The sequence below is a fragment of the Podarcis liolepis genome, assembly GCF_965112155.1.
Source record: "Podarcis liolepis genome assembly, chromosome: 2".
Lineage (NCBI taxonomy): Eukaryota > Metazoa > Chordata > Lepidosauria > Squamata > Lacertidae > Podarcis > Podarcis liolepis.
Window position 1 is genome coordinate 1,457,670 of NC_139555.1, and position 12,318 is coordinate 1,469,987.

The 12,318-nt window shown below is 47.9% G+C and overlaps 1 protein-coding gene across 5 annotated transcripts in view; it reads right to left on the minus strand.

The window, feature by feature from the left end:
* Nucleotides 1-1,441: 1,441 nt before the first annotated feature.
* COL5A3 (collagen type V alpha 3 chain) overlaps nucleotides 1,442-12,318 on the minus strand; it is a 118,767-nt gene continuing 107,890 nt past the window's right edge. For 4 of the 5 annotated variants that reach the window (XM_083486070.1, XM_083486069.1, XM_083486071.1 and 1 more), the window contains 12 exons: nucleotides 12,028-12,135; nucleotides 10,652-10,705; nucleotides 9,980-10,033; nucleotides 9,785-9,892; nucleotides 9,638-9,691; nucleotides 8,695-8,730; nucleotides 8,002-8,055; nucleotides 7,620-7,878; nucleotides 5,953-6,065; nucleotides 5,667-5,735; nucleotides 5,211-5,447; nucleotides 1,442-2,997 (listed from right to left, as the gene is read on the minus strand). In XM_083486070.1, the coding sequence (XP_083342196.1) occupies nucleotides 2,851-2,997; nucleotides 5,211-5,447; nucleotides 5,667-5,735; nucleotides 5,953-6,065; nucleotides 7,620-7,878; nucleotides 8,002-8,055; nucleotides 8,695-8,730; nucleotides 9,638-9,691; nucleotides 9,785-9,892; nucleotides 9,980-10,033; nucleotides 10,652-10,705; nucleotides 12,028-12,135 (1,293 nt within the window). In that variant the 3' untranslated portion in view covers nucleotides 1,442-2,850. The remainder of the gene's footprint in view (nucleotides 2,998-5,210; nucleotides 5,448-5,666; nucleotides 5,736-5,952; nucleotides 6,066-7,619; nucleotides 7,879-8,001; nucleotides 8,056-8,694; nucleotides 8,731-9,637; nucleotides 9,692-9,784; nucleotides 9,893-9,979; nucleotides 10,034-10,651; nucleotides 10,706-12,027; nucleotides 12,136-12,318) is intronic. The other variant, XR_014521657.1, reaches the window with a different exon arrangement.

Here is a 12,318-nt window from a genome sequence, read left to right on the forward strand (position 1 = left end):
GCAGATGACTGAACACAACTGCCTCTGCCTCTGATTGGAAGCACTGCCATCGTCTCTCTTTTAAAAAAAATTACACTTTGTAAGGTCATGTCCTGGTGTTAAAAAGAAAAATGAGCTCTTCTGGATCCTGATTGCAATTAAGCCCCAAGAATTGCCAAAAATGAATAAAATGAGCAAGTTCAGGAAAGTGAAGGAAGTGACAGAAAAGAAATATTAGAATTTAGGCCTCTTATCTACTGAAATATTCATGTCACAGTTAACTGCTAAAACTAACATAGACAGCCCAGCTTGGAGAGATGGATTTGTCCTACATCACATCTTTTGTAAGAGAGGCATTCTGCAGTGAAACTTGCCATGGGGAGGGTGGGAATGGGAGAGTTTATCATGTTTGTTCATGCCTGCTCATAGCCACTGTTCCCCATATGCTGCTTCCTCCCACTGCTTTCGCTGCCAATAGGGAATCCTGCCACGAATATGACTTTGACCTCACAGTGCTATTTAGCCAATCAGATCTGGCCATGGACTGACATCACGGAGTGCATATAAAGCCCTCAATTTACCTCCCGCTGAATAGGAGAAGGACAGACAGAATGTAACTCTCTTCCTAACAGCACTCCCTGCTGTGACATTTGTCTACTGGCATTTCACTTCTCCTAAATCCTCTCTGGTTGTGCATAGTTACCCATGATGGGGGGGGGGCTGAGAAGAGCAGGTGCATTGTTTGTGTAAATAACTCCGGGGTGTACTTTGGTAATTTTTGGTAATATGGCACCCTGAGCAAGCCCAAAATTTGGTACCCCCAAATGGATCTTTTCAATTATGGATCTTCTCAATTTTGCACCCACCTCAGCTTGGTGCCCTGGGTGGTGGGAACTACCCACACCACCCTAAATCTTGCACTGTCCTCTTCCATTTTAGTTCAGCACTTGTGCTCATCTCCCAAGGAAGCTATTTTAGCCATGGACTTAAACTTATCTGTCAAGTCCTGCCAATACAAGTGGTGCTGGTGCAGCAAGTATAGCCACCCTCTGAACTCTGGGAGGGAAAAGCACAGGGGTACGGGATCTTCGGTCCTCCAGGTATGGTTGAACTTCACTCCCATCAGCCCTAGCCGCTGTGGCCAAGGAGCAAGGAGAGTTGGAGTCTAGCAATATCTGAAGGAAAAAAGGTTCCCTATCCCTGACTTAGAAAATAGCCCCATGTCTTGAGAAAGGAAAACACATCTGCTTTTAATCAAACAGAATCCTTGTTACCAAGCAAAAGAACAGGGAAGCCATGAGGTCACCTGCAATGTTTTTGTCATTCCAGAAAGCCAATAGGCAAGGAAACCATCCCGGAAGCCTTTCTATCTAGCTTTGAGTTCTGTTTTTGCACCTAGGCAGTCTTGGCTTGGCTGGTGTCTCTCGAACAGCCAGCTGGCACAAAAACAGTGGGGCAGTCACACGCTCTGAGGATTTTAATACAGATTGTTAGATGATACAATAACACACACGCACACACGCTCACAGATAAACACACATATCCACTTGGCGCCACAGCCTGAGATATAAAGAAAAAGCATACAAATAAAGGCTTTTAGCACCAGAGTTTGAAGGGAGGTCAGTGCCAAGGGATGAGTGTGGGACAGCACAGAAAAGAAACATTTCAGACTTTGTCCTGCGTCCACTCTCAGGAGCTTTGGTCAACAGGAAGCTGGCAGACATTCAGGTTCTTTGATAGTTGGGAACTAACTAGCACCATATCATCACCCTTCCACAGAAGGACATGAATGTCTGAATCGCTAGCCATATCTTTCAGGCATCTGTCAAAAATGGGGAGAGGGCCTAGAGAACAGAACCCAGAATTCTTCACTCTCTGCCCAGCATGGACGGAATGATAGACAAGGGTGATAAGGGGATAGAGAGCTTCCTCTTATTTCCTATTCCCAGCATGAAAGTTCACAGCTGGGATTATTAGAAGGACTAAAAATGTGTGTGGGGGGGAATACTCAGCCCCCCTCAGCTCCCCAGACTTTGTGTTGTGTGCTACATGGGTACCATCTGGCACCAGAGCAGAAATAGACAAGAGTTAATAATGGTCAAAATGGGGCACAGACTCCAAGCATCTAGGCATTTCTTGGTTGGGGGGCTGGGCCCCTCCCTGTCCCACTAGTCCCTAGAAGATCTTAAGAGGTTCTGTTGGGCCCAAATTATCCGATCTAAGTTGGATACCATTGTCATGCCCGGACACATATCTTTCAGTTAAACTGAGCTCAAAAGGGAGAGCATAGAAGTTCTGGATCACCTATGATCAGTCCTTAAGTCTTGGGTAAGATTCGAACCTGAATCCTGTTCTGTGATCACCCAAGGAAGTCTTCCTTTCCCCTTATTCAGTTTGCACTGTGCCCATGTCCATTCACGGGAAGCTGTACAGATAGAATGGTCCTGAAGTCCCAGGTTACAAGATACTTTGGGCAAAGTCTTAATGCCCCTGGGAACTTTATTTGGGGGGCAGGGGCAGGAGGTCAGCAGTGTGGGATGCGGTCTCCATTGCCCCCATCCCTGCAGGTGGCCAGTGCTGAGCAGTCAGTCCAGTGCTTCACTAAGGCGGCATAATAGCACCATTTGTCGGGGCTGCAGAAAGGGAGGGCCCTGGCTCAGTCTGGGCCCTGCTTTGCTCCCCAAGAGTCACAGCCCCAAGGGGACCTTGGCCGCATAAATAGGAGGCTGTCATCTGGTTAAATACAACGGCAGGTCTTTCCAGGGCTGGCTCGTCTCCCACGCCCAACTTCAGGGAGAATGGAGCATTTTAGCTCTCTCTCTTTCCCCAGGGGTGGTTCCACAGTCTAGAGGGAGCTGTCCATCTTCAGGCTCAGCCGCTGAAGCAGACAGGCCCAAGCTCAAAGCCAAACTTCTGGTTGGTGTCCCCGAAATCCTGAACAGCCACATCGGCCAATGGAAGCTGCTCCACGCGTTGTGTCACAACCTGCAGAACTGTTCGCTCCTGGCCTTTGCGTACCTGGAGGAGTAGAGAAGAGAACGTCAGGAGCCAAATCTTGGGGGAGGCAGGGGGTGAGAAGCCTGTGTAGAAGCCCTGAGACAGGAGTAAGGAAATCACGTGACAAGGCTGGAAGAGCACATCGGTGGGCAAAGTAGCCACATTGTGGATGCTTGCTGTAGGGAAGTTGCTGGTGGAACAGAGCATGACATGGTTTCACTGGAGGTTTTGGGAAAGGCAAAATAATTATCTTAGTCAGAGAGCCATAAGATCACTGAGTTAAGTTGGGGGGGGGGCAAGCAGGCAATGGCCTTGAACCCACAAAGACAAGGCGGTCTACTCAGAGAGACAAGGGAGAAAGCTATCTAACTATGGAAATAACCAGTGCCAACACACATGCCAGGGCATGTATCTCTCACTGAGAAGGATGAATTGTAGACTTGTAGAGGGGGAATATGTGAGCCTTTTCCTGGGAGACAGAGCAGGCACATCCCCATGAGGAAGAACACTAACAAGCAACCTTTCCATACAGAGCGAAGGACAGTTTGTGACATCACCAGGGAGTCCACCAATCATCTCCTTCTGCTATATTTGCAGGCCCAGGAATTCCAGGCAACAACTGCCAGCTGGCCGAGGTTTCAGAATACAAAACAGATCCGTTAAATCTCAGGCTGTCAGGAAGCTTTAAAAAACCCAGGACACCTGCCAGATGAGGAGTTGACAAGCCTCTAGACAAAGCAGCAGCCAAGAGAAAAGAAAGGTGGGGCCTTTGCCTTGATTTTATCCCAGGTGAGATAAACCAACCTGCAGAGAAATTAAGGCTAGTGAACCCTGTGTCTTGACTGTACTTCTTCAGACTACAGGAGAGGGTCATGTCTTCTTCTCTCTTTCCATCTATTTATCTTGCAGGGTTTCTCCAGAGCTAAGCCCTCTGACAAATGCTTTGAGTCTGCCATCAAGCAGAGCACAATAGAAGTCGCAGGCAGTGGGTGGGGTGGGGGTGGGGGTGGGGGGATGACTTCCTGCTCACCTCAAGCAGCAAAGGTTGTTTGGCCAGACGGTAGTCTCACTTTGCCTTCGTTGTTCAAGGTGTGTGTACAATTAAGAAAGAGACTGACTAGAGCCCTATTTATAGGAATCCCTGGGTATTTCAGCCACCCCACTCTGCTAATTACAATGGGCCATTCACAGATCACTTTGTTGCTCTAGACCAGGGGTCAGCAAACTTTTTCAGCAGGGGGCCAGTCCACTGTCCCTCAGACCTTGTGGGGGGCCGGACTATATTTTTTTTGGGGGGATGAACAAATTCCTATGCCCCACAAAAAACCCAGAGATGCATTTTAAATAAAAGGACACATTCTATTCATGTAAAAATACGCTGATTCTGGGACTGTCCACGGGCCAGATTGAGAAGGCGATTGGGCGATTTGGCCGGATCTGGCCCCCGGGCCTTAGTTTGCCTACCCATGCTCTAGAGAACTGTGCACTTCACTCCCATCACCTAATGATGCTTAAAGGTAAAGGTACCCCTGACCGTTAGGTCCAGTCGCGGACGACTCTGGGGTTGCACGCTCATCTCACTCTATAGGCTGAGGGAGCTGGCGTTTGTCCACAGACAGCTTCCGGGTCATGCGGCCAGCATGACTAAGCTGCTTCTGGCGAACCAGAGCAGTGCATGGAAACGGCGTTTACCTTCCCACCGGAGTGGTACCTATTTATCTACTTGCTATTTATCTACTTTGATGTGCTTTCGAACTGCTAGGTTGGCAGGAGCAGGGATTGAGCAACAGGAGCTCACCCCGTCGTGGCGATTCGAACTGCCAACCTTCTGATCAGCAAGCCCTAGGCTCTGTGGTTTAGACCACAGCACCACCCGCGTCCCAAATGCTTAATGAAATGTTATTCTAAGCCAGGATTGGTAACCTGTGGCTCTGCAGCTCTCATCCAGCACCAACCAGCAGAGCCAATCTATCATACTGAAATACAGATATTTATAATTACTGGAGAAATGAGATGGAAGAGATCTAATGGGTAAACACATGCAAAAATGAGATGGACCAGAAAGTGAGCTGCCCATCCATAAGAGTGACCCCCCCCCTTTGCAAGTCATGGAGCTCCTCCCAAATCCTGGGGTGAACATCAGGAGGCCCTGAGACAATCTCTAGAGATATATAGGGAAAGGCAAGCCTGACGTAAAGACATGGTCACAGTGGAGCCAAAGGCCAACAACTTACCTGGCAGCCATCATATAAGGCTTGTACAAGGGCTTCTGTGCTGTTGTGCATCAGCTCCACACCATTGAAGGCAAGAAAATGCAAAGCCCGAGTGTGGCTGTTGGTGTCGGCCTCATACCAGGCAGCCACATTTTGGCAGAGGAGGGTGAAGTTTTGGTGTGCAATGGCACTAAGCAGGCGCAGAAATGTGAGCTGGGTAACCTGCATGGGGTTGCCATCTGCATCCACATAGGAGAACTGGTAACAGAAAGAAGGAGATATAGGGGTGGCCTGATTAGGCCATATGGTGGAAAGCCACTGGGTACTCTTCCCGCCCCCCCCCAAAGCACACCTCGTGGGGATCCACTTGGGGATTGATCATGGGAGATCATGGGAGACGGGGAGAAGCACTGCATGTCCTTCTCAGACTGCTTCCAGGAGTCATCAGGGGTGGCAAAATGGAAGGAAAAGCCCTACCTTCTTGCCCCTCTTGAATGTGCTGAACCAGCTTCCTGGTTGCTCCTTGCTCCAGGCAGCGAGTCGCACCTAGGGACACATTGGTTTCTCATTTTAGGACTTTGAATTCAGGTTCCTGAGCCAGGCATGTATATAAAACCAATCCTTTGCATAGACCTTTCAATGAACAAACTACTTTACAATCATATTCATCTAGTCCTCATTCTACTTGTTCACAACATACTATGACCACAGCTTCTGTCCTTTCCCTCGGCCATCCCTATTGATACTGAGCACAACTACTTACTGCCTCAACTTTCTTGTCAGGAAATAAGCAAGTTTCCCCCCCAGCTGTGAAGTTGCAGAAAACTCTGAAGGCATCCCGGCTGCAGCCTTGGTTTGGGTCAATCCAATATTCACCTGAAGAACAACAAATGGACAGGTGTCAGTGCAGGAGAGGCCAGGGAATCCTTAGAGGATGATGATGTTCCCACTGCAACTAGAAGAAGTCAGAGGCCTAAATGAATGCTTGGAGAATATTTCAACCCCAGAGTTTGTTAAAAGAATCCATGACAGGTAGGTAAAAAGTTAATATCTGCTTTATCTCCTAGATGACAGTCTTCTAATTTTAAGGCTACAAGTGTGGACCACAACAAAATGCTGTGGTGCAGAGTGCTTCTCTCCTAGCCACTCAGTCATACTCTTTTCCGGAACACTCCATTCCATTTCTGTCTCCTAAGTTTTCCATTTTCTTCCTTCAGCAGCCAGCCAGCTTTCCATAGCTACTAAGCTTGATTAGTCCTCTTTGATCAATGAGGTTCTCCCCTCACTAGGTGTTTCTTTTCTGCACTCCCATGATAAAAGTGTCTTTTATGGATGTACAGTATTCAAATTCACAGGGAAACTGACACAGCAATGGTGAGATTTCAGGGAGGGTGGCTGGGTCATCACATTTGGATGAATAGCTTTGTTACAGTGGGATGTATTCAATCAAGTTTTATGCACAGTAAACCCACTGGAATGGCCAAGTTAGGTCAATTAATTTAAACTGGTCTACTCTGAGTAAAACATAGTTGACTACTACCCAGAGACCCCTTTAAAATATTTTTTCCAGCGCTGGCTCATGCAAGGCGGTGGTGGGCTACCTCTTTCCTCCACCTCTAACCCCCCAGCACCCTGTCTGGTATTTTGCCATGGCTCACACTCTAGTGAGAGCTATAGCTGCCACACTTCTTCTCTCTGAGCCTTGCTGGGAGTGGGCAAACTGGGAGGCCAGCACAGCTTTTGCTTCAAGCCACAAGCTTGAATTTAAAATACTGGAGGGAATGCAAGGGCGGAAGATTGCTAAACCTCTTCCCTTGTAGCTGGATTTAAACAGCTTGGGGTTTTTTTTAAAAAAAAAAAGTTTAAGGACATGCGACTACTGCTAAGGCAAGCACCATGCTCCCAAACCTGCTTGGGGTGGGGTTGGGATTGCACCCACTTGGAGAAATCAGCCTTGAAGCTGGGTCAAGGTTTCCTAGCCCAGATACCTTCCCTAGCCCTGACGCACCTCATTTCTTGAAAATATCCAAGAGACGTCACAGTGGTTTCAGATGTGAGCCTTTGCAGGAGAAACCACCCACAGAGTTTTCAGAATCAGCCTTCTCTCTGATATGTTAGTTTTGTAGGTGTAGGGATTTTTCTCCTGCCCCGCTCTCCCGTGGGGATATTTTTCAATCAGGCAATTCCCCCCTGAGTCTGAAATGGGATTACTTATATAGCACAATCAAAGTGCCCACTTTGCAGACTAATGAGAAGAAGGTCCCTGCCCCCACTGCACTTGTAATCTAGCATTCACCACGGGGGAGGCAAGATAAGAAGGCAGGAACAATTTCCTCCTCCTTCCTGCCAGGCTGGAACTGCAACAGGTACAGACCCACTTCCGGCTCCCTGTTTAGCCCTGGTTATGCCCCGGACGACTCTTCATCTCACCATCTGTGAGGTGGGGGTGGCAAAACTGAAGCTCCTTGCAAACCCGGGCTGGGCTCTCCTGAGTGCCCAGTGGACACCGCATTTGCTCCACTTCGTCACGCAAGGAGCTCAGGGCTGCTAGGACCTCTGCCATCCCTTCAGCATTGGGGTCGGCATCCATCTCCCCGGGTGCATCTCCCTGATCCCCGAGTTCCCAGTCGCGGCGGCTCTTGCGGCCGCTCTCCAAAGGCAGGGGCTCTCGCAGCTCAGCAGGTCGACCCTTAAGAGTGGGGGAACCAGAAGCAGGGAAGGTGTGAGGTAAGGGACAATGGGAGGGGGGGAGGAAGCGGGTGGTGGTGGTCCCAGGATAATCCCTTCCTCCTGATTCTCTACCGTCACTCACTGGTGGCCCTGGGGGTCCTGCAGATCCCGGATCACCTTTTGGTCCAATAGGCCCCTGCAGGACAACAGAACAGAGCCTGAGCACAAATTCAGAACCCCTTCATCTCAGTACACATAGGCAACGCCTAATGGAAATGGCAGGGGGAGGACCACTAAGGCCCTGTTCCTGAACACTAAAAACCCCACTTGGCTCCCAAACTTTGGATTTTGTGCCTTTGTTCTCATAAGGTGACAGACCTGCATCTAGGCTGTACTCATGTGGCAATTCTAGCCATTCCCAGGACTGAATGCTCTTGCATACAACAGTATTTTTCCCACAGAGAAAACTAGACTGGAATCCTTCCACCCAATATCTAGTTTTCCTGGTGAAGGGTCTCAATTCATTTGCAATCATGGCAGCTTCAACCAGCAGTAAATAGTGAAAACTTGCCTTTAGAAGCTGAGGAGGGGAACTAAGCAGCATTCCTATGAGTAAGGATTTCAGTGTCCCCGCCCACTGTTTAGATTTTTAGTCCCTTTCTATGGCTACTTGAAGCATAATAAATTATATACCAGCCAACCTATGCAATGTGGGTACATTTATTACCATGATGTAGGCTGAAGAAGTCAGCTCTTTCTACTAGTACATGCAGCCCTGGGGCAAGTTCCCACCTTCCTCTGGCCCACAACACCTGTTGGAACTGGAGCTACTCACCGGTGAGCCTTTGCTGCCTTTTTGTCCCAGAGGTCCCTGAGGAGATAGAAAAGGGGTGGATGAGTGGAAGGGAGCTTGCAGGGCACCCTGTGTCTGGTGAGATGGCCCCAGAAGCCAGGAGGCGTTGTGCATCAAGGGGGGGTTAGGAAATGCAGAGGGGTCAGGGAGGAAGCATCTTTTAATGTGGCAGCGGAGCAGAAATGTTGCAAGGGGAGACCAGGGAGAAGAGTCGGTGGAAGAAGATTGGAAAAAAATTAAAATATATTTACAAAAATATAGCAAAATTAATGAATGTTAGAAGGATGCTGGAATGAAGTTACATGGTTTTAGCAGAAATGTTATAAAGAATTAAGTAAAAATGGATTGTTAATGGGCCAAAGTGTAAAATATAAGGTCAGATTGGGTTAAGGTAAATTATAGAACAAAAAGTGAGTAAGATGGAAAGAATTTGCTGAAACAATTAATTGAACTAGAATACAAAGAAGGGAGGTGCGAGGAGGTCGATGAAACAAGCAAATGAAAGGTAAAGATAGGGAATATTGGATCTGTGTTTTAGTGTTATTGTTTCTTTTTGTTGCACTGTTGTATTGTTTTTCTGTGTTTTTCTTTTTATGCATTGTAATGTATGTCCTGTTAAATTTTTTGTTGTTTTTGTTGTAATTTCTAAACCTTTAATAAATATCATTTTAAAAAAGAAGAAATGTTGCAAGGAAAATGCATCTGTATGAATAGAGAGGGGACATTGGAACAAAGGAGGGGCGCCTGGGAACCCATAAGAGTGTGAAGGCTGGCAGACATGCAAGAGGATCTGGGTACCAAACAGGGCCTCATTTCAGGCATCGCTCTGGTGCAGTTCTCTTGAGAAACGTGTACAGAGATCTGAATTGTCACGCACTGGAAACTGACAAGAATCGAGGACGAAGAGGTTGGTGGTGGTACTTACTGAGAGGCCAGGAGATCCAGGTGGGCCTGGGGGCCCAAAGGGTCCAATGATTCCCTGTTGAGGAGGAGACAGCATCAGCCAGAGTCCCTTTTTTCCAGCCTTGCTTCCCAACCCCCCTCCATCTCAACAGAGCTCCCATCTACTCACGGGGTCGCCCTTGGGGCCTGGTGTTCCCTGGTTCCCTGGCAGCCCCTGGTCACCTTTCTCACCCATCTCACCTGGGGGCCCAATCAACCCAATGAGTCCTGCATGACCCTAGAAGGAAAGAGGAGAGATTTAGGAAGTTAGGGGGAGGAGCCAGTTGCTTGTTCCCACCAGGAAGCAGGTGCTGCTCACACTCACCTTCTCTCCTTTGTAGCCGGGATCACCTTTAAGGCCTGGAAGCCCCGTGGGACCCTGTGAACAGAAGAAGGGCTGCATCAAGAGCTCATCTGAGCTTCCGGACTCAGCGCAGGCCACAATCCAGTCAGGAATCAGTAGGAGGGTTTCAGAATTGATGTGACTGAAATTTGACTCACTTGCTTGACATGATTTTTCATCCATGATGGCTGCTTCACATGCAAAAGTCATCAGCTCACAGCTGCCCATGGCTATGGGAATTCAGCCCAACTCGGTCCTGTGCTGTAGCTGTAGTAACTGCTCAGTCTGAATGAGCAGCTGCTTTCCTCCCTTGCTTTTTTCACCACTGATGCCCAATGCTCATAATATACAAAGCAAACTTGGGAAACTTATTCCACTGCCAGGCTGCTCTTTATTGTAGTTCCAGGAATATGCTTCTAGCACTGCTCTCCCCCCACCCAAATAAATACCCATGAAAGACCCTTTCTATGGTGGATGGGGCTTAGTAAAGGAGTAGCATGGAATAAACAGCTTCCATTTTAAGAGTTCCAGAAGAAGGGAAGCTGTTGTCTTAGAATCCTAGAGTTGGAAGAGACCACAAGGGCCATCGAGTCCAACCCCCTGCCAAGCAGTCTTGATTGTCCTGCCCCGGACCCTCCATTTCCTGCCACTCACCACAGGCCCCGGTGGCCCTGCCTGGCCAGGCGCTCCCAGGAGACCTTGTTCACCCTAGGGGAGAAAGAAGGGCAAAGTGAGAGACCACAGAAGGAAGCATTATGCAAAGAAAGACACTTACACAGCTTTGAGCCCAGCTGAAGGTGGGGAGGGAGAGACTACAGAAAGCACGCCTATGAAGTCAAAGCAGATATAGTGGGGTTGACATGGGGATGGGTGGATGGAGGAGACTATTTCTAGTCTGTGCCCTTTCTGCGTGTGTCTACTATTTCCACACTAATCTGCAATTCTTAAAAAAAACCACTTCTCTATATACATTAAAATATGTATTTAAACACATAATGTTAAACTCCCCCCTCAAAATATACATTTTGAACTGCATTTATATATGTTTTAGAGCCAAGAACTAAGCTGGGACATTCAGGAAGTGTGAAAGCCGATAACTGCATTCTGATCCACACATTAGTCTGGCAGTTGCAGATCAGGTCAATTTGTATCGGGATTTGCAAAGATTGTCAATTATGGATGCTTGAAGAATTGAAACACACAAACGAAATATACAGTGGTACCTCGGGTTACATATGCTTCAGGTTACAGCCGCTTCAGGTTACAGACTCTGCTAACCCAGAAATAGTACCTCGGGTTAAGAACTTTGCTTCAGGATGAGAACAGAAATTGCACGGCGGCGGTGCGGCAGCAGCGGGAGGCCCCATTAGCTAAAGTGGTGCTTCAGGTTAAGAACAGTTTCAGGTTAAGAACGAACCTCCGGAATGAATTAAGTTCTTAACCCGAGGTACCACTGTATCTCTAAATAGGCTGAAATCTAAAGAAGCTCTGTGTGTGTGTGTGTGTGCACGCGCGCGCGCGCGCGCGCGTGTGTGTGTGTGTGTGTAAGGCAACTACATGCACAGCTGGAGCTTCCTTTGCCATTTTTTCACTGCTTCAGTTCCCTCAAGCTGACAAAATGAACTGCTTTAAAAAGAGAACATGGTTTCCTTATTTGTGCATCAACATCTCTGTTGAATCACTGCCTGCATCTGAAAGGGATCTAACAAACTACCTAGTCTGTTCACTCCTGAAGACTGGGATTGTCCCCAAGTGAGGGTTCTTTCTTCACCCCTCCCAAGGCACCTTGCTCATTGCCAAAGTTCTCTTGGCATTAGGGAAATGCTGCTTTTTCTTTTTTAAAAAAGTAGGTAACTTAACCTCACCTGCTGCCTGGAGTTTAAATATAATGGCTTCTGGTCCTCTCTGAAGTGAAAATGTTGAAGAATAGTTGTCCACTCTCTTTGTTGAAAAAACATTTGGGGTCTGGTTTTCTAACTACTGTCATCCTTTTCCCAGACATTTGTTATCCAGTGAAGGAAAATACTCACAGCAGGACCCGGAATTCCACGTAGACCTTCTGAGCCAGGTCGGCCTGGGGGTCCCTGTGGACCCACAGGCCCCATTTTCCCCAGGGGTCCATCTGTGCCAGGCTCCCCCTGTAGACGGACAGAAAGGGAAATATATCAGCATTGTTTTCTGTTCTGCCCAATATTGGATGCATGCAGGCAGCACTGTTTTCATTCCCCTGCAGTTTCTCTTCTGCCCAAAGCTGTTACTTGTCTCACTGTCTGTTGTGGCAAAATTACATGACTGATGGAAATTAAATAATTATTCTGCTC